General features: G+C 44.6%; 1 protein-coding gene across 3 annotated transcripts in view; it reads left to right on the forward strand.

The window, feature by feature from the left end:
- The window catches only part of PPP2R5B (protein phosphatase 2 regulatory subunit B'beta), a 158503-nt gene that overhangs the window by 86101 nt on the left and 50803 nt on the right, over positions 1-21599 (forward strand). For all 3 annotated transcript variants that reach the window (XM_044270393.1, XM_044270394.1, XM_044270395.1), the window contains one exon: positions 15308-15409. In XM_044270393.1, the coding sequence (XP_044126328.1) occupies positions 15308-15409 (102 nt within the window). The remainder of the gene's footprint in view (positions 1-15307; positions 15410-21599) is intronic.

Raw genomic sequence — 21599 nt, forward strand, 5'->3', positions numbered from 1 at the left:
CACCACACAGTATACAACCCCCACAGTATACAGGCCCCCACACTATACAGGCCCCCCCACAGTATACAGCCCCCCCCCCCACAGTATACAGGCCCCCCCACAGTATACAGGCCCCCCCACAGTATACAGGCGCCCACACAGTATACAGGCCCCCACACAGTATACAGGCCCACCACACAGTATACAGCCCACCACACAGTATACAGACCCCCACACAGTATACAGCCCACCACACAGTATACAGACCCCCCACAGTATACAGTCCCACACAATATACAGCCCCCCACAGTATACAGGCCCCCACACAGTATACAGCACCCCACTATACATAGAAACGTAGAAACATAGAATGTGTCGGCAGATAAGAACCATTTGGCCCATCTAGTCTGCCCAATATATCTGAATCCTATGAATAGTCCCTGGCCCTATCTTATATGAAGGATAGCCTTATGCCTATCCCATGCATGCTTAAACTCCTTCACTGTATTTGCAGCTACCACTTCTGGAGGAAGGCTATTCCATGCATCCACTACTCTCTCAGTAAAGTAATACTTCCTTATATTACTTTTAAACCTTTGCCCCTCTAATTTAAAACTGTGTCCTCTTGTGGTAGTTTTTCTTCTTTTAAATATGCTCTCCTCCTTTACCGAGTTGATTCCCTTTATGTATTTAAAAGTTTCTATCATATCCCCTCTGTCTCTTCTTTCTTCCAAGCTATACATATTAAGGTCTTTTAACCTTTCCTGGTAAGTTTTATCCTGCAATCCATGTACTAGTTTAGTAGCTCTTCTCTGAACTCTCTCTAGAGTATCTATATCCTTCTGGAGATATGGCCTCCAGTACTGCGCACAATACTCCAAGTGAGGTCTCACCAGTGTTCTGTACAGCGGCATAAGCACTTCACTCTTTCTACTGCTTATACCTCTCCCTATACATCCAAGCATTCTGCTGGCATTTCGTGCTGCTCTATTACATTGTCTTCCCACCTTTAAGTCTTCTGAAATAATTACTCCTAAATCCCTTTCCTCAGATACTGCGGTCAGGACTGTGTCAAATATTCTATATTCTGCCCTTGGGTTTTTACGCCCCAGGTGCATTATCTTGCACTTATCCACATTAAATTTCAGTTGCCAGAGTTCTGACCATTCTTCTAGTTTTCCTAAATCCTTTTCCATTTGGCGTTTCCCTCCAGGAACATCAACCCTGTTACATATCTTTGTGTCATCAGCAAAAAGACAAACCTTACCAGCGAGGCCTTTTGCAATATCACTTATGAAGATATTAAACAAAATTGGTCCCAGTACAGATCCCTGTGGAATCCCACTGGTAACATGACCTTGTTTTGAATGTTCTCCATTGACTACAACCCTCTGTTGTCTGTCACTCAGCCACTGCCTAATCCACTCAACAATATGGGAGTCCATGCTCAATGACTGCAGTTTATTGATAAGTCTTCTATGTGGGACAGTGTCAAAAGCCTTACTAAAATCTAGATATGCGATGTCTACTGCACCTCCACCGTCTATTACTTTAGTCACCCAGTCAAAAAAATCTATAAGATTTGTTTGACATGATCTCCCTGAAGTAAACCCATGTTGTTTTTCATCTTGCAATCCATGGGATTTTAGATGTTCCACAATCCTATCCTTTAGTAGGGTTTCCATTCATTTGCCTACTATTGATGTCAGACTCACTGGTCTATAGTTGCTCGATTCCTCCCTACTACCTTTCTTGTGAATGGGCACGACATTTGCCAATTTTCAATCTTCTGGGACGACTCCTGTTACTAATGATTGGTTAAAGGGGTTGTCCAGGTTCAGAGCTGAACCTGGACATACCTCCATTTTCACCCCGGCAGCCCCCCTGACATGAGCATCGGAGCAGTTCATGCTCCGATGCTCTCCTTTGCCCTGCGCTAAATCGCGCAGGGCAAAGGCATTTTTCTGAGTTCCGGTGACGTACCGGGGCTCTCTATGGGGCTGACAGGCAGCCCGGTGACGTCACCGGCACTGATGGGCGGGATTTGGCTCTGCCCTAGCCAGTAAAACGGCTAGGGCAGAGCTAAAGCCCGCCCCTCAGAGCCGGTGACGTCACCGAACACACCACTGGGCGGAAGTTACCGCCCGGCAGTGTGTTATTGAAAACACAAGAGCCCGTGCCCTGCGCGATCTAGCGCAGGGCACGGGAGCGCATCGGAGCATGAGATGCTCTGATGCCAGGCTCAGGAGGGCTGCCGGGGTGAAAATAAGGGTATGTCCGGGTTCAGCTCTGAACCCGGACAACCCCTTTAAATAAATCTGTTAACGGTTTTGCCAGCTCACCACTAAGCTCTTTTTTAATAATTTTGGGTGTATCTCATCAGGCCCCTGTGACTTATTTGTCTTCACTTTAGACAGCAAACTTAGAACATCTTCCTCTGTAAAGACACATGCATCAAACGATTTAATAGTCATACTTTCTAGTGGAGGTCCTTCTCCTTCTTCTTTTGTAAAAACTGAACAGAAGTATTCATTAAGGCAGTCGGCTAGCCCTTTATTCTCTTCTACATACCTTCCGTCCTTTGTTTTTAATTTAGTTATTCCTTGTTTTAATTTCCTTTTTTCATTTATATATCTGAAGAATGTCTTATCCCCTTTTTTCATAGACTGAGCTAGTTTTTCTTCTGCCTGAGCTTTAGAAGTTCTTATAACTTGCTTGGCCTCTTTCTGCCTAATCTTGTAGATTTCCTTATCTTCATTGCTCTGGTTTTTTTTATAATTACAAAATGCTAGCTTTTTATTTTTAATGATTTGGGCCACTTCTGCTGAGTACCACAGTGGTCTCTTCCTTTTTTTGCTTTTACTGACAAGTCTAATGCAATGTTCTGTTGCCTTCAATAATGCACCTTTTAAGTAGTCCCATTTCTCCTGGACTCCATGTAATCCGTTCCAGTCTGATAAGGACTCATTTATGACTAATTTCATTTTTGAAAAGTCTGTTTTTCTAAAATCTAAAACTTTTGTTTTTGTGTGGTGGGACTCTTTCACAGTTCTTATATTAAACCACACTGACTGGTGATCACTGGATCCCAAGGTTTCGCCTACAATGACATCATATACCGAATCCCCATTTGTGAATATCAAATCCAAAATGGCCTCCCTCCGGGTTGACTCCTCAACCATTTGTTGTAGGGATAACCCCAGTAGGGAATTTAGAATATCTGTACTCCTGGTAGAACTTGCTATTTTGGTTTTCCAGTTTATATCTGGAAGATTGAAATCTCCCATAATGATAACTTCTCCTTTCATTGTCATTTTAGCTATTTCTTCAACTTGTAGATTATCTAGTTCTTTAACTTGATCAGGTGGTCTATATATCACACCTACACGAGTTACTGCATGATTAGCAAACTGCAACGTAACCCAAACTGACTCTATGTTGGCCTCACCAACTTGTATTAGGTTAGATTTAATGCTATCTTTCACATACAGGGCCACTCCTCCTCCTTTCTTGCCTTCTCTGTCTCTTCTGTATAAAGAGTACCCTGGTATGGTTATGTCCCAGTCATTTCTTTCATTAAACCATGTCTCCGTAACAGCCACTAAATCTACATTCTCAGATGCCATTATTGACCCAAGTTCATTGATTTTTTTACCTAAACTGCGAGCATTTGTAGACAGGACTCTGAGCTTCTCATTTCTTAACCTCTGTGCTTCTGACCTGTTCTGGCATTGTTTCGAGGGGCAATTGGACTCTTTTATTTTCACTCTTTTGCCCCCCCTTCCTAGTTTAAATACTCTTTCGCAAATTCTTGGAGTTGTTCACTAAGTACATTTGTTCCTTTGAGAGAAAGATGCAAACCATCTTTTTTGTACAGTTCCTTTCTATTCCAAGTAGAGCTATCATGAGAAACAAAGCTAAATCCTTGCTCTTGACACCATTTACCAAGCCATATGTTGAACTCCTTTATGCGCCTCTGCCTATCATTCTGAACATTATGCACAGGCAGAACTTCAGAAAATGAAATGGTGGATGCAAAATCCTGTACGTCATTACCAAGTGTGATAAAAGATTTTTTCATCTCTGACACTTCATTGCAAGCCAGGTAATTTGTCCCTAGATGGACAAGAACATCCACGTCCCCTTCCTGCTTTGCTTGCTTAACAATATTAATAATACGTCTTCTATCTCTTCTAGCAGTAGCCCCAGGGAGACAACTACTGTAAACAGTAGTTTACAGTATATTAACATAACAGCCCCTGTCACCTTTTTCTGATGTAATCTTCACACAAAAAAGCTCCACAGTCAACTTCTGCAACACTCCTGGTAGGACCTGTGATGACCTCATAGCCATGTGACCAGTAATATTGCTAGGTTACTGGTCACATGGTGATGATGTCATCTAAGGTCCTAGATCACATTCACAGCTCTAACACAGTATGCTGCCTGGACTCAGTGTCGGCAGGCATGGCAGCACCCTCTGTGTAGCTGACAGCCTGACACCCGGGGCAGTGGCTAGCAGGGCTCAAGAGGCAGCTGCCTTGGGCCCCCCAGAAGCAACTGGGCCCGGGGAAGCTGCCCCTTTTGCCCCTTGGTAAAGACGGCCCTGCACAAGATGGTGGCACAAGTCTTAGTATAGTTCAGGCTGAATCATGGGTCACCTCCAGAGTTCCCACTGAGATGCAATTCCTCACATACCAATCCAAATGATGCAATGTCTGCAATTCCTAACTCAGAAGTGCAGACTCCAAAAGCAGTACTACTAGCTGACATCTTGTAGAAAAGAATGTCTGGCAGCCAGAAATACCCTAACCAGGACTGTGAAGTGCAAGGGCTGTCGTAGTGTTGGGGCAACCCCAATGAGAAATAAGTCCAGAGAGTCATGTATTCAATTAACCAGTCTGCTTCTTTACTGGAGGAACTCAAGTGCAAAACAATACAGACGAGGCACCGAGCTGGATTCCCCAGTCTCCTCCTGGGGAAAAAAGGTTTCATGCTGAGGAAAAGCCTGAGCTAGCTGTCCCTCTCTCTCTCAAAAGGTTTGCTCACTGGCCAAAGGCTGGTGGCCCAGGGTCTGTGGCTCAGTTGTTTGGCTGGAGCCCTGGTCAATGGCCTAGTATCCCCATCTCAGCATCTTCTTCTACTCACTCATGCAGTCTGGCAGAGTCTATTCTACTATTCACTGGTCCCTACTGGCAGATCCTGACTCTCTGGATTAATTTCCCATTGGGGTGCACCACACCCTAACGGTTTCCAGGGGACCGAGCGTAGCGGTGGGGCCACCCCAAACACACCAACTACAAACAACAGGATATATTACAATAAACATAGAAATGCAGTTCAACAATATGAAACCGTATAAGTGCACATAATAGCATAAATCACAGTGCAAGTTAACCCTTCAAAGAGCTATAAAGTAGTAAGCTGATGGCTTTACATAGTGGCAATAGGGGGAAATGTCCACAAACGTCCATAGTCCAAAGTGCTCTTTGTCCAGGACACTTTGAAAGTCTATTAGCCATAGACTTGTGTTACCCTCACAGACTAAATCCCACAATCCTTCTTTCAGCTGGTCTACGTCTCAAGGGTTCAATATCGGCACACTATCTCGGGGGTTCCCTGGAGTCTTCCCAAGATAGGAAGCTGCTCTCAGCAGCCTTGTCTCAACTACCAACTCTCTAGTGAGCAGGAAGGAGACCAAGCCCCCCCTCCCCCCCCCCACCCCCCAGACAGTGTTTTTTTTATATATATATATATATATATATATTATTTTTTATTTTTATTTATTCATATTTCATATTACAAAAATTAAAAATACATTCATGATTGTTACATATTCATTATATTTTTCACTACATGATCCATATCTACCCCTCTACCTCCCACCCTCCCCAGCATCTCTTGTGTAGAGGGATCCTTGATCTCTTGCTAATAGACTGCTGAATCACAGAGGTCGACAGCTGTTGTTTAGATACTTTTGGATTTCGTGGCCTCAATAACGATATACTCCTTTTAAGAAGATCCCTCATTTTGCTTTCACTTTATTATATGGTTTTACTTCTCCTCCAGTCAAATATGTACTTATTTCCAATCTCAATATACGTAGCAGAATGTCCTCAACCGTAGACATATTTGATGTTTATTTTTTAAGCCAGTTACATAAAATGGCCTTCTGTGCTGCCAAATATACAGTACTTACCTTGTCAATCTACTTTTAGGCATCTTATTTTGTGAATAATGAAATAGGCATGACCATACATTCGCTTCCATTTTCGTTCTGACAACCTTACTTGCTAAACTGATTATATCTTTCCAGAATTTATCATTCACGTAACACTCCCAAAGGCAGTGGAACAAAGTTGCTTTAGGCTTATCACATTTCGGGAAGGCCCTCTTATACCCTGGAAAGCAATTCTCCAGAGGAGCGGTAAAATCATATTAAATACAATTCACCATTTGGAATTCTCTGCAGTTTTCTGATGTGATTGTCATATTAACCTTTTGGAGCCCATACATCATCCTTTCACCAACTTCCTCTGCAGATAGTTCTACCTTTTTGTGCTTTCTCCAACCCTTTGCCACCTTTAATTCGCTACTACAGATCTCACTAAATTTACAGGGGTTATCCCATCATAATGATCACTGTTAAATCTGTTAATGATTTGACAGTGATCATTTTTGTAAATATATTTGATTAACAAATTCCCACCGTTTAGGATATAATTCATCCCCACTTACCTCATTGTTGTCATTCGGTCTCCGAAATCTCAGTTGCCGCACTTGTGCAGAAGACTCCTTCTTTTCTCCCGGCCGGGCCGCTCGCTGTCCTGAATGCGCACGCCGCAGCACTTGTGCGATGGTGACTCCTTCCTGGCCAGAATAATACAGAGCCACGAAGGCGCACGCCGGCTCTGTACTATACTGGCCAGGAATAAGTCACTATGGCGTATGTGCTGCGGTGTGCACGTTCAGTCCAGCGCGCGGCCTGGCTGGGAGAAGACTTCAATCAAGATGAAGCCCGCCCCCAGCCAGAATCCAGGAAGTGAACGGTGCGCCGGCAGCAGGTAAGTATCAAAAGGCGAAGTGGGATAACCCCTTTAAGTATTCGATAAATGGCTGACAGTGACTTCTAGTTGTCTGAGGTGATTAAGTTCTGAATTGTTAAATTGTCTTTTCAGGCTTCACCTTTCATCAACTTGAATCTAAAGAATGCATACCCAGAATTTCACCCAGGCAGCACCCCTGATGTTATCATGCTCCCCTTTGCCCTGCGCAGGATCTCGCAGGGCAAGGACTTTTTATTTTATTTACAATAACACACTGCTAGGTGGAGGCTTCCGCCCAGCAGTGTGTCCTGTGACGTCACCAGCTCTGCCAATCAGTGCCGGTGCAAGCCTCCGCCTGGCAGCCCTATGGAGAGCCCGGTATGTCACCGGATCTCCTGAAAATGCCTTTGCCCTGCGCGATTCAGCACAGGGCAAAGGAGAGCTGCTCCGATGCTCATCTTAGTGGGGATGCCTGGGTAAAAATATGGGTATGTTCAGGTTTATCCCTGCACCTGGACAACCCCTTAACTGTCGATATGCAAAATATTGTGTCGTTCTTAATCCATATTCTCTTTGCATGTACTCAAAATTATACATCTCTGCTTCTAAATCTACTAAATCATTCACGGTCTTCAGTCAACTCTGTTTCCATTGTTCCATTACCTTTAAGGGTATTCAGTCTATCAGTCCTGGGTATTCTTTAATCCTCAAAAACTCTGAGACACCTTTATTCACTCCACACCAATTTCTTACTTGTTTCTATAGCAGAGTATAATGCCAGCTCTGGACTATGGTAGTGCTATGGTTGCTCTGTTAGTGGCTAGCACTTATGGGGGCATTTTGAATGGTATTTGTAGGGGCACCATGGTTGTCACCTTTGGCATCAGTGTGGATAACTCCTATATTACCAAGAGTGGATTTCACTTGTGGAAACTTAGTGTCAGGCAGTTTATGGGCAATGTGGCCTTCAATTATGGGGGAGAACTAGCTGGCTGTTGTAGGGGCTTAGTGGCTGGTAGTTATGAGGGCACTGGGGCTATCACCCCTGGCATCACTGTGGATAACATTTATGGGGTCAATATTGCTGGGATTTCTTGGGGAACTATGGCTGCCGGAGACAGCAGATGAATCTTATGGGGCCATTGACTGGCACTTATATTGCGTCACTTACTATCTCTAATGGAAATACTGTGGATAGCACAAAGTGCTGTGGCTGGTACTAACTATGGTTACCAGCTATTAGGGCAATCCAAGACACTTGACTAAATGTATGAGGACTCAGTCTGGCACTTATGGTAAAGGGGCACAATGAGGGCACTGGGATGTTATTATTGATGTACTGTGATTATACAGTGTTCCAACGTACATCTCAGGCCTCATTTACCAAGGACTTTCCATGTTGCCCCTAGCAACCAATCAGAGCTCAGCGTTCATTTCTTTAACTGCTCTGGAAAAATGAAAGCTGCTTTCTGATTGGTTGCTATGGGCAATGAAGACAGTACTGATAGATAGCCTTAATAAATGAGAACCCATTCCTCAAGGGGGAAGTAGCCCTATGTAATTATTTATAGTATGTTATGCCCTAATATTATATATATATATATATATATATATATATATATATATATATATATAATACGCATTAATATATTTAGGCCAGGCATTGTTCCAATTTAGGCACAAAATGAGACATGCAGCTAAACTTGCAACTTTGTGACACTATAAAACTGGTGAAGATTGATCCATTTGCCCTACATCGGTTACCTGAACAGTCTTTGACCCTCGCCATCACAAGATACTCCTAACACTGCTAAGAGTCCTAGTAACGCTCTGCTAACTTGTTTATTTCATAATGAATTTCCCTTTAAGGGGTATTCCTATCTGGGATATTTATGGCATGGGATGGGGCCCCCGAAGTGTACAGACAGCAAGTCTTGCATATGCTGTTACCCTTCATTCACCCCTATGGAACTAGCGCTAGAAAATATCTGAGCGCTAGTTTGGCTATATTCAGGAGTCTCATAGTGGTGAATGGAGAGGTGGATGTGCTTCTTTTGCTTGTTCTCTATTTGCTGCTATGGGACTTCGGAAAAATTGCAGAGCGCGCTTGCAATTTTTGGAACTCCCATAGCAATGAATGGAGAGGACTCCCTGCATGTGCAGTATGCTCTTCATTTACTTCAGGCCACTGTTCTGGACATATGAGCAGATCCCAGAGGTGGGACCCACACCTATCGGACATTTATGGCACAGCCTATCAATATATGCCTTATATGTCCCAGATGGGAATACCCCTTTAACCTCCTCCCAGAGAAAATCATGCATACACCCCTGAAACCAAAGAACGCAAAATAAAGACACAGAAGAAAGACACAGAACACGTTAATTGGGGAATACATGGCATAATTGTTTGTTTATTTAAAATGTTAAAAATGGCAAACCCCTGACTCACGGAGAGTCACCCTCCAGCACTCAGGAGAGGAAAACCCCCTGTGGAGGGAACCTCTAGGGAACCATGGCTGGAGGGCTGCCCTTCCCTTGGGCTTAGAGGGTAATGCCACTATGTGGCTGCCACATAAATTGTGGGGAGGGGGGGTGCAGCAGCCGGGCTGATTATGGTTGGCTAGGCGGATGTCTCTTTCCTCACTTTGAGTGAGGGGCTTCCTGCTAGAACCTCCAACTTTCGTCAAGGTGCGGTGGGCGGGGATAGTCAAGCTCAAGGTCCTCAGGCCATTAAGTACGGCACCAAATATGGCCGCTCACCCGCTTTTTACAAGGGTTCTTCCCTTATGACACACGTGCTTGTGATGTCACAGGTCTCTATGACTAATGTTCTTGGCAATGTTCTGAAGGTTAACCCTTTAGTGACTGTCAATGTGCCTTACTGCAGAGGCCTTTAACCTCTTCCTGACCGCACTTGGTCAATATACTCCAGTTTGGATAACCGCCATAGTCTTTATTATAGGATATCAGAGGGCAATTCAGAGAGGAAGTATAAGAGGAGAGAACCAGGCTCAGACTGGCCCACAGGGGTACAGATGAATCCCCTGGTGGGCCCCAAACAAGGTGGGTCCCTAGTCTCCCACCTCCTGCACACCTGGTACATGACACAGTAGAGTGACTGCACTACATACAGATAGGCAGTATACAGCAACTCAACCATCCTATGTTCATATAAATACTGGGTAGATTATTTAACAGTTTATTATTATAGATGTATTGGGTGGCTGAGATGACTTCTAGACACCGAGGCAGGCCAGATAACTAGTTATCTATCCTTGTTAACCAGGCTCCTGGCTTCCTGAACGGGTAATATTTTCAGATATCTGTGTAGTAAGCCCCCCCACAAAAAAATTTACTGGTGGGCTCTAGGCACTCCAGTCTGACACTGCCTGTAAGTAACGAGAAAGGGGTTCATTCAACAAGTCAAATAACAATGTGGACAGGACTTCAAATAACCACCTCCACTTCAATGTATCAAACGCCTTTTTGGCATCTGCTAGTAATATTTCCGGGGTCCCCTGACCCGCACCTCTAACTCCTTTTTGTCTCCTCATTTTTACCCAATCTATGGCATCCAACACTTTCATAATGCTTTTAACAATTGTCCTCCCTTTAACAAACTCATTCTGATTTGGAGATATTAATTCTGGGAGATATTTGGCTAGCCTTTCATCTAATATCTTACATATATATCTTAAATCTTGGTTATAAAAAATATGGATCTATAAGACCACCGCAGAAGCGGATCAGAGTCTGGAACACTTTAATATACACGTTAATGCTTGACTTTATTGCGCCTACCCCCCTCCATCATCTGTCTATATACCCCCCATTAGTTCTTTACTACCTTTGTCTCGTAGATTCTTGAAAAACTTGTTCATATATCCATCTGGACCTGGCGCTTTATTGTTCGTGGATGACCTGATCACACCCCCCCCCACTTTTTGTTATAGGGGCATTTAAAGCCGATAGTTGTTCATCTTACAGTTTGGACATTCGAGATTATATTCAGAAATTAAATTCCCCTCAACCTCATCTTCACTTTCTTTTTGATATAATATCAAAAAGAAATATCCCCTTGAGGTCTGTTATTATTTGACCCCTGGGATCTCTTATGGCTTTTATATGTTGGGGAGGCATCTCCTCTGAGAAAGATTTTGCCAAATTTGAAACCATTTTTCCCGATTTATTGCCATATTTAAAAAATCTAGTATCTTGACGGTCATAGTAATTTTGCAGCTGGTACCAAGGCTACCATGGCTGAAACACAATGGGATTAGTAGAACTACAGGTAACAGCACACTGCTAGTCAATTGCACAAAGATATACGTAAATATTGAATAAAAATAGCGGCTTGGTGGCATTTTTGCCTTAAAAAAAAATAACACTGCAAAAAGCATCAGTTAAAAAAAACACAACAGGGGAGATTTATTAAGTTGAAGTAAAGAAAAATTGGCTTAGTTGCCAACAGCAACCAATCAGATTCCACCTTTCATTCTCCAAAGGAGCACTGAAAAATGAAAGGTGGAATCTGATTGATTGCTAGGAGCCAGTTTTTCTTTATACCAGTTTTGATAAATCTACCCCTAAATGCCTTAAAGGGAACCTGTCACCTGGATTTTGTATATAGAGCTGAGAACATGGGTTGCTAGATGGCCGCAAGCACATCCGCATCACCAAGCCCCCATAGCTCTGTGTGCTTTTATTGTGTAAAAAAAATTATTTGATACATATGCAAATTAACCTGAGATGAGTCCTGTATGTGAGATGAGTCAGGGACAGGACTCATTTCAGGTTAATTTGCATATGTATCAAATAATTTTTTTGACACAATAAAAGCACACAGAGCTATGGGAACTGGATATTGCAGATGTGCTAGCGGCCATCTAGCAACCCATGTCCTCAGCTCTATGCACAAAATCAGGGTGACAGGTTCCCTTTAAAGGGCTTCTGTCACCCCACTAAACCGTTTTTTTTTTTTTGTTTACTTATAATCCCTATAGTGCGATTTCTGCATACATAAGCTAAATAATCATTTCGGTTCAGTAGAATTTGTTAAAAACGGAATTTTAAAATATGCAAATTACCTTGCTACCAGCAAGTAGGGCGGCTACTTGCTGGTAGCAGCCGCATCCTCCGATCCTAAAGACGCCCCCTCCGCATGTTAAATGACAGGGCCAGGGAACGGGATCGTCCTCTGCTGGCCCTGTCTGCTATCAAGATCTCGCGCCTGCGCCGTAACGGTATTCAGTCGGCGCAGGCGCACTGAGAGGCGGCCGCTCGCTCGGCAGCTACATCCTCAATGCGCCTGCGCCGATTACGTCACATCTACACCCGGCGCAGGCGCATTGAGGATGGAGCGGCCGAGCGAGCGGCCGCCTCTCAGTCCGCCTGCGCTGATTGAAGACAGGTACGGCGCAGGCGCGATATTTTGAATTCAAACAGGGCCAGCAGAGAACGATCCCATTCCCTGGCCCTGTCAATCAACATGCGGAGGGGGCGTCTTTAGGATCGGAGGATGCGGCTGCTACCAGCAAGTAGCCGCCCTACTTGCTGGTAGCAAGGTAATTTGCATATTTTAAAATTCCGTTTTTAACAAATTCTACTGAACCGAAATGATTATTTAGCTTATGTATGCAGAAATCGCACTATAGGGATTATAAGTAAACAAAAAAAAAAAAAACGGTTTAGTGGGGTGACAGAAGCCCTTTAAACACACAAAAAAAACTATATATGACATAATTTGCCATAAATGTGACATCCAGAGAGTTCATAGCCCTTCTAATTGAGGGGGAGATAACATTAACAAAAAATGTCTGAATGACAGACCTGGGCTCAGAAGAGGCTATAAAGACGAACAAATGACAGTAATGTCTGTGTCCTGTCTTCCTGCTCTCATATCTCCCATACCTCCCCTACATAGACACAGCACCATCCCTTATATTCTAGTGATTGTCTATACCAGTGGTGCCCAACTAGACTTGGTATAAATAGGCCGCACTAGACTTGGTATAAATTTTGCGGGCCGGAACCAGGTAGCTTTGCCAGAAAGAAATGCAAACGCTGTGAGGGGGCACGTGTGAGCATTACTACTGTGAAGATGGCACATATCTTGCATAACTACTGTGAGGGGGCACATATCTGGGCATAACTACTGTGAGTAGGACAGATATCAGGGTATAACTACTGTGAGGAGGGTACATATCAGGGCATAGCTACTGTGAGGGGGCACGAGTGAGCATTACTACTGAGGGGGCACATATCTGGGCATAACTACTGTGAGGAGGGCACATATCAGGGCATAACTACTGTGAGGAGGGCACATATCAGGGCATAACTACTGTGAAGAGGGCACATATCTGGGCATAACTACAGAGAGGGGGCACATATCTGGGCATAACTACTGTGAGGGGGCATGTGTGAGCATTACGTCTGTGAAGAGGGCACATATCTTGGCAATTATTACTGTGAGGGGGCACATATCTGGGCATGACTACTGTGAGGGGGCATGTGTGAGCATTACTACTGTGAAGAGCGCACATATCTTGGCATTATTACTGTGAGGGGGCACATATCTGGGCATGACTACTGTGAGGGGGCATGTGATGTATACATGTGTGTAATGTATGTAGTGCAGTATGTGAAGATCACACACTGCACTACATACATTACACACATGTATACATCACATACAGCGCTGTCACCTTCTTCTGCAGGTCTACCTTGATGTCTGGTCTTTAGGCTTCAGTAAGAACCACCACCGCCATGCTTGCGCCGTGTGCCCGACACCACCAGGAGCTGGCCCCTCCTCCTTTCATCTCCCGCCGGCTTCTCCTACAGCAGGGCACTCTATTGCTCCAGTGCCCGCCCAATCTTAACAATCAGGGGCGTAGCTAGAAATGACTGGGCCCCATAGCAAAAAAAATTATGTGCCCCCCCTCCCGATCCCCCCGGTCCACAGATATCCCCCCTTCAGTGCCGTCCACAGATATCCCCCCCTTCAGTGCCGTCCACAGATATCCCCCCCTTCAGTGCCGTCCACAGATATCCCCCCCTTCAGTGCCATCCACAGATATCCCCCCTTCAGTGCCGTCCACAGATATCCCCCCCTTCAGTGCCGTCCACAGATATCCCCCCTTCAGTGCCGTCCACAGATATCCCCCCCTTCAGTGCCGTCCACAGATATCCCCCCCTTCAGTGCCGTCCACAGATATCCCCCCTTCCGTGCCGTCCACAGATATCCCCCCCTTCAGTGCCGTCCACAGATATCCCCCCCTTCAGTGCCGTCCACAGATATCCCCCCCCCTTCAGTGCCGTCCACAGATATCCCCCCCTTCAGTGCCGTCCACAGATATCCCCCCCCTTCAGTGCCGTCCACAGATATCCCCCCCTTCAGTGCCGTCCACAGATATCCCCCCCTTCAGTGCCGTCCACAGATATCCCCCCTTCAGTGCCATCCTCAGATATCCCCCTTCAGTGCCGTCCACAGATATCCCCCCTTCAGTGCTGTCCACAGATATCCCCCCTTCAGTGCTGTCCACAGATATCCCCCCCTTCAGTGCTGTCCACAGATATCCCCCCCTTCAGTGCTGTCCACAGATATCCCCCCCTTCAGTGCTGTCCACAGATATCCCCCCCTTCAGTGCTGTCCACAGATATCCCCCCCTTCAGTGTCCTCCACAGATATTCCCCCCTTCAGTGTCCTCCACAGATATCCCCCCCCCCCACCCAGAGCCCCTTCCTAGCTAATTTATTCACTGCACTTGCCTCTGAAATTGAAGAGAAGCGCCGCCGTAATCTCGCACAGGCGCACTGGCAGAGGCCAGGAAGACAGTGCATGCACACTACGATGCCTCTGCCAGTGCACCAGTGCGAGATTACGGTGGCGCTTCTCTTCAATTTCAGAGGCAAGTGCAGTGAATAAATTAGCTAGGAGGCGGGGCTGGGCGGAGAGATTGCAGGCGCAGGCAACATCGCTTTGCTGCCTGTGCCGTTCGCAGCGCGGACCGCATGACACGGCTTCGCGGGACGCATTTGGCCCGCGGGCCGCAGGTTGGGCATCACTGGTCTATACAGTTGTGGTGTATTAGTGATCAGGTAAATGCAGGAGACAAGTCCATGGGCTGTGTGTGTATCCCAGTAGTATAGTGGGATCACACTTGTGTTTTTGCCTTCATGTTTTAGGCTACCTTAAAGAACAACAGTAATGGAAGTTTAATAAAACTGAGCGCTTTCATCCTGACATGTAATTCTTCTAATGTTATGCTTTTTCCCTCCAGATCTCTGTGAATATATTTCGAACACTGCCTCCGACTGACAACCCAGAGTTTGACCCTGAGGAGGATGAGCCAAATTTTGAGCCTTCATGGCCACACCTTCAGGTAAATGTGGATGGGTGTGTATTGGACACAGGCAGATGTCTTGATACTTGGTGAAATTGTTGATATTGGAATTTGTATACTTTCTTAAACACATAGAAGGGGATTTATCAAAACTGGTGTAAAGGAAGACTGGCTTAGTCGCCCATAACAGCCAATCAGATTCCAGCTTTCAGTTTCCAAAGGAGCTGTCAAAAATGAAAGGTGGAATCTAATTGGTTGCTGTGGGCAACTAAGCCAGTTCTACTTTACACTAGTTTTAATAAATCTCCCCCATGATCTAACGTTTTGCTGCGTCATTGATGCCATATATGCCATATATGCCACTGTTCATCCTATCTGCTGCCTTTATATGCTGTGTTGACCGTGCCCACAAACACGCCATTTCACTGTACACCTCTCCAGACTCATTCTACAGTCGAAAATATTCAGTCTATGGCGGTCTTAATAAAGCCCCTGCGTTGGCGGTGGTTCCGCCTAAGTTATGAAGAGGAGCTGGTCTCTACATAACTTTGGCGTATCCATCACCAGTCTAAATGTAAGCCAGCTTCCGAGCTGTCCTACATTGAGACCATTTTCTACAAACAAAGGGGCGAGGTATGTAAGAAGGTACAAGGAATCATTGTGGATAATAGGTACGTGTCACCAAGGTTCCTGGACTTGGTAGAGTAAGAGCCTGTTTTTATGTGCCAGCAGAAGTTGCTGTTTGACACCTTAATACTTAGTATGGCTGTATAGCTGATCCGGGACGGCTCTTACTGGGAGTAGTCACAGTGCTGGGCGGATAACTACTTCCCATGTTCCAGGCCGGGTTTTGCCAGGCCTAAAAACCAGCCAGCACTGCCAGGTGGGGAAGATTACCTCAGTCTGACAGTGGAGCTCAGGAGGTGTGTGTGCTGGTATCTAACGCTTGTGCCGTGCTGGAGGGCTGAGACCCATCTGTAAGGGAAACGGGCCCCCTAAAAGTCTGCTATGGACTGCTAGAGGCAGAACTGCCAACAAGGTGATTTTTGCTATGCCTCTCCCGGTCATCGAAGTACCATTTGAGCAAGTCGCCATGGACCTCGTAGGCCCGGTACCAAAGTCCGCTAGAGGACACCAACACATCCTGGTCGTCCTAGATTACGCCACTCAGTACCCAGAGGAGGTGCCACTGCGACATACGTCGGTTAAACTGATTGCTAAGGAGCTAATGGAAATGTTCTCACGAGTGGGTCTACTTAAAGAGGTATGACTGACCAGGAGATCCCTTTTATGTCTAAGGTCATCAGGGAGCTCTGTAAGTTGCTGCGTATCAAACAGTCACGGACGTCTGTTTACCATCCGCAAACGGATGGTCTGGTTGAAAGGTTTAATAAAACATTAAAAACCAAGTTAAAAAGGGTGGTGTCTAAAGATGGGAAGGACTGGGACCTTCTTCTGTCCTATCTCATGTTCGCTGTGCAAGAGGTGCCCTAGGCCTCTACTGGGTTCTCACCCTTCGAATTGCCATATGGCCGACATCCTTGCGGTTTGTTGGACGTAGCCAAAGAGGCGTGGGACCAGCAACCCACTCCGCATAGAAGTGTCCTTGAATATGTTACTAAGATGGAACAGCGGATAGAGACCTTTTTTGCCTCTTGTCAGGGAGCATATGGAGGCCGCTCAGCGAGCCCAGAGTCAGATCTATAATCGGCAGGCTTGGGTCCGGATCTTTAACCCGGGTGATCGGGTTTTGGTTCTGGTGCTGACCGTGGACAGTAAGTTACTGGTCAGGTGGCAGGGACCCTACAAGGTACTTGAAAAAATTGGAGAGGTAAGTTACAAGGTACACCAGCCAGGGAGGCGAAAGCCAGAGCAGGTGTACCATGTGAATCTGCTCAAACTGTGGAAAGATAGGGGAATCTGTACTGAAGGGAGCCTGCGGCGCAGGAACATGGATGTGTTTTCAGATCTCCCTGGACGCATCTCCACAATTTGGCATAATATTGTCACTGAGCCTCAGGCGAAAGTCCATACTGGGTACACGAGGCTCGGCGACAAGCCATCTCAGAGGAAGTGCAGATGAGGCTAGACGTCATTGAGGAGTCTAAAAGTGAGTGGGCTAGTCTTATAGTGCTATTACCCAAGCCGGACGGGACATTCCGGTCCTGTAACAATGTTCGTAAACTGAACGAGATATCCAAATATGATGCGTATCCCATGCCCGGGGTGGAGGAGCTTATCGAGAGGTTAGGAAAAGCCTGGTATTTTTCTGTTTTGGACCTCACGAAAGGGTACTGGCAGGTGCCCTTAACAGAGGCTGCCTAAGAGAAAACTGCCTTAATCACACCTGAAGGGCTGTATCAATACAAGGTGCTATTCTTTGGTCTGCATGATGCCCCCCGCCACTTTTCAGTGGCTTATGGACATTGTGTTGCTGTTTGACACCTTATTCCTTAGTATGGCTGTATAGCTGATCCGGAATGGCTCTTACTAGGAGTAGTCAAAGTGCTGGGCGGGTGACTACTCCCCATGTTCCAGGCCGGGTTTTGACAGGCCTAAAAACCAGCCAACACTGCCAGATGAGGAGGATTACCTCAGTCTGACAGTGGAGCTCAGGAGATGTGTGTTCTGGAATCTGAGGCTTGTGTCGAGCTGGAGGGCTGAGACCCGTCCGTAAGGAAAACGGGCCCCCTAAAAGTCTGCTATGGACTGCTAGAGGCAGAACTGCCAACAAGGTGATTTTTGCTATGTTGACTTTCCATTGTGTGTGAACAAACACCAAGACTGCAAAGTGACATTTGGTTTTTGCTTTAGGTGTGAATAAACACAGAACTTTGATTTAAGAACTGGTAATTTGCCTCTGTACTGCGTCTGCACATCTTGTCTGTCTACCAGAGCGAATCCCCACACTGTGCACCCAAAAAATTTGTCTTTGAGCCAAAAAAACTTTCTACCTATAAGTTGGTAAAGTTTGACTCCAAAAATCCACCAACATTTTGGCACATTTTTGGTGCATGGAGGTGCATTTAGGCCATGCTCCTTTCTTGTGAAGCCACATCCCCTTATCACCTTAGCAGACGAGGGATAAAATTCTTAGAAGAGAGTGTAAAACAGTAAATGTAATGCAAAGCATATGCGTCCGTTTTTTGGCACAAAATGTGCCAAAAACCTAGCATATTTTCAATAGTAAATCTGCCCCAGTGCCCCCAAGACCTGAAAAACAGGCCTTATTCTGGTGTTTTTGTAGTGGTAATATAACATAAGATTAAATTCATGTGTGTAGGGACCCTTAGAGTTCATTCATACTTCTGCAATTCTGTTACGCATTTTGCGGAACGGAATTGCGGACCCATTCATTTCTATGGGGCCACACTATGTGCTGTCCAGATCCGGAAATGCGGATCCGCACTTCCGGGTCCCCAATTCCGTTCCTGAGAAAAAAATAGAACATGTCCTATTATTGTCCGCAATTGCGGACAAGATTAGGCATTTTCTATTATAGTGCCGGCGATGTGCGGTCCGCAAATACATTGCCGGTATCCGTGTTTTGTGGATCCACAAAACATACGGATGTGTGAATGGACCCTTAATGGAGGGGTGGGGGGGCAGTGTTGAACTCATGTTCCTCATTTTAGTCTGAAGGTCAAGAATCAGGAGAATGTGGATTAGAGATGAGCAAATTTCCACTTATGAAATTCATTCGCACTTCGTTTGTTGTTTAAAGGTGAATTGCGTTATGGATTCCATTACCACAGACCATAATGCAATTCAATAATTGGAATGTATGACGGAATGCCTTTAGAGGCATTCGGTTATTCATTCTATCATAATAGAAGTCTATGGGCTGCAAAACGGGTCTGTCCCGTTTCCGTTAGGCAGGGGAGGACTCATAGAATTGCATTATGGTCTGTGGTAACGGAATCCATAACACAATTCACCTTTAACCAACAAACAAAGTGTGAATGAATTTCAGAATATGAAATCCGCTCATCTCAAATGTGGATGTAGCAATCTATGGTTTTTCAAGTACAAAGATTTATCCTGCTGACCTTACAAGCAGCAGACTGGCATTACATGCTGTTAGTTCATCTTCAATTTCCAAATATACCCATTTCTCCCAGTTTTATAAATCTCCCAGGATGTATGGTTCTTGCACCTTATTAACCCCGAGAATAATTTTATAATTACTGCTACTTAATCTGATTTACCGTGTGAATGTGTGTAGGTCAGGCTATACACATCTTTCATGGAGACAGTGCTATGAATGCTATACTCTACATCTACGTTACGAATACATAGAAGAATAACCATCACAGCACTGAACTTTTGAATGACTTGTAACAGTAGAGCATCTACAGTATGGATCACTGACCACTAAAGACAGTGTGTTGCCAGGGACACGAATAACAAAATATACAGTTATGTCCAGAAATATTTGTACAGTGACACAAGTTTTGGCATTTTAGCTGTTACAAAAATATATTTAAGATATAGATATATAATCAATATAAGCTTAAAGTGCAGACTCTCAGCTTTAATTTGAGGGTATTCACTTCTTAATTGGAGGAAGGGTTTAGGAATTACAGCTCTTTAATATGTAGCTGCCTCTTTTTAAAGGGACTAAATGTAATTCGACAATTATCTCAAAAGCTTTTAATGGGCTGCATGGGTAGTCCCCCGTTAATCCATCAATTAAGCAGGTAAAAGGTCTGGAGAAGCTTTTTCTGTGAACCCACAACATGCGGTCAAAAGAATGGAAGTGAAACAGACCATCATTAGGCTGAAAGAAGAAATCCATTAGAGAGATAGTGAAAATGTTAGGAATGGCCATATCAACAGTTTGGTACATTCTGGTAAAAAAAAAGGGAACTCCAAAAGTCCTGGAAGTCCACAGAAGACTACAGTGGTGGATGATTGCATAATTCTTTCCATGGTGAAGAAAAACACCTTCACAAGATCCACCCAAGTGAAGAACATTCTCTAGGAAGTAGGTGTATCAATAAGTCTACCATAATAAGAAGACTTCATGAAAGCAATAAAAGGTACAAACCTTTAATAAGCCTAAAAAATAAAAAGGCTGGATTAGACTTTGCCAAAAAAATATCTAAAGAAGCCAGCCTAGTTCTGGAACCGCATTCTTTGGACAGATGAAACTAAGATCAACCTGTACCAGAATAATGGGAAGAAGAAAGTATGGAGAAGGCTTGGAACGGCTCATGATCCAATGCACACCACATCCTCTGTAAAACATGGTGGAGGCAGTGTGATGCTATGGGTATGCATGGCTTCCAATGGCACTAGGACACTAGTGTTTATTGATGATGTGACTGAAGACAGAAGTGTACAGGGATGTACTTTCTTCTCAGATTCACCCAAATGCAGCAAGATTAATTGGACGGTGCTTGACAATACAGATGGACAATGACCCAAAACATACAGTAAAACAACCCAGGCAAAAAAGTGGAATATTCCACAAGTCAATCACCAGATCTCAACCAGATGAAGCATCCATTTTACTTGCTTAAGACAAAACTTAAGGCAGAAAGACCCACAAACAAGCGACAACTGAAGACAGCTGCAGTAAAGGCCTGGCAAAGCATCACAAAGCAGTAAAATCCAACATTTGGGGATGTACATTGGTTCCAAACTTCAGGCAGACATTGCCTGCAAAGGAATCTCTACAAAGTATCAAAAACATTTTATTTATGGTAATGTTAATTTGTCAATTACTTTTGAGCTTGTAGAAAAATGGTTGCAATTCCTAAACATTCCACAATTTTTTTTTCAACCTCTTGAATTAAACCTAAAAACCTACAAGTCTGCATTCAGTTGTTTCATTTTAATCCAATGTGGGGAAATACGGAGCCCAAATCATGAAGATTGTGTCACAAATCTTTAAGGACTTAACTGTAATTACTGATTTTCTAGTCCTTATTTCAGGGGGGAAGGGAAATTGTGGTACACTGGCACATTCTCCAATGTGAATCAGCATCAGGTCACCCAACTCTAAAGGTAACCTGTGACATGTACATGGTATCTGATCTGCAGGTAGCATGTTACAGAGCAGGAGGAGCTGAGCAGATTGGTATACTGTTTATAGACTTGTGGGAAAAGGTTCAGTATAACTTGTCATTTATTGATCTAAACAGTGGGCGGTCATATTGATTGATTGAAATGAGTCTGTATACAGACATATATTAGTAGCAAAAGAAATATACATTCGCCATTC

This window comes from Bufo gargarizans, chromosome 10, assembly GCF_014858855.1.
Source record: "Bufo gargarizans isolate SCDJY-AF-19 chromosome 10, ASM1485885v1, whole genome shotgun sequence".
Lineage (NCBI taxonomy): Eukaryota > Metazoa > Chordata > Amphibia > Anura > Bufonidae > Bufo > Bufo gargarizans.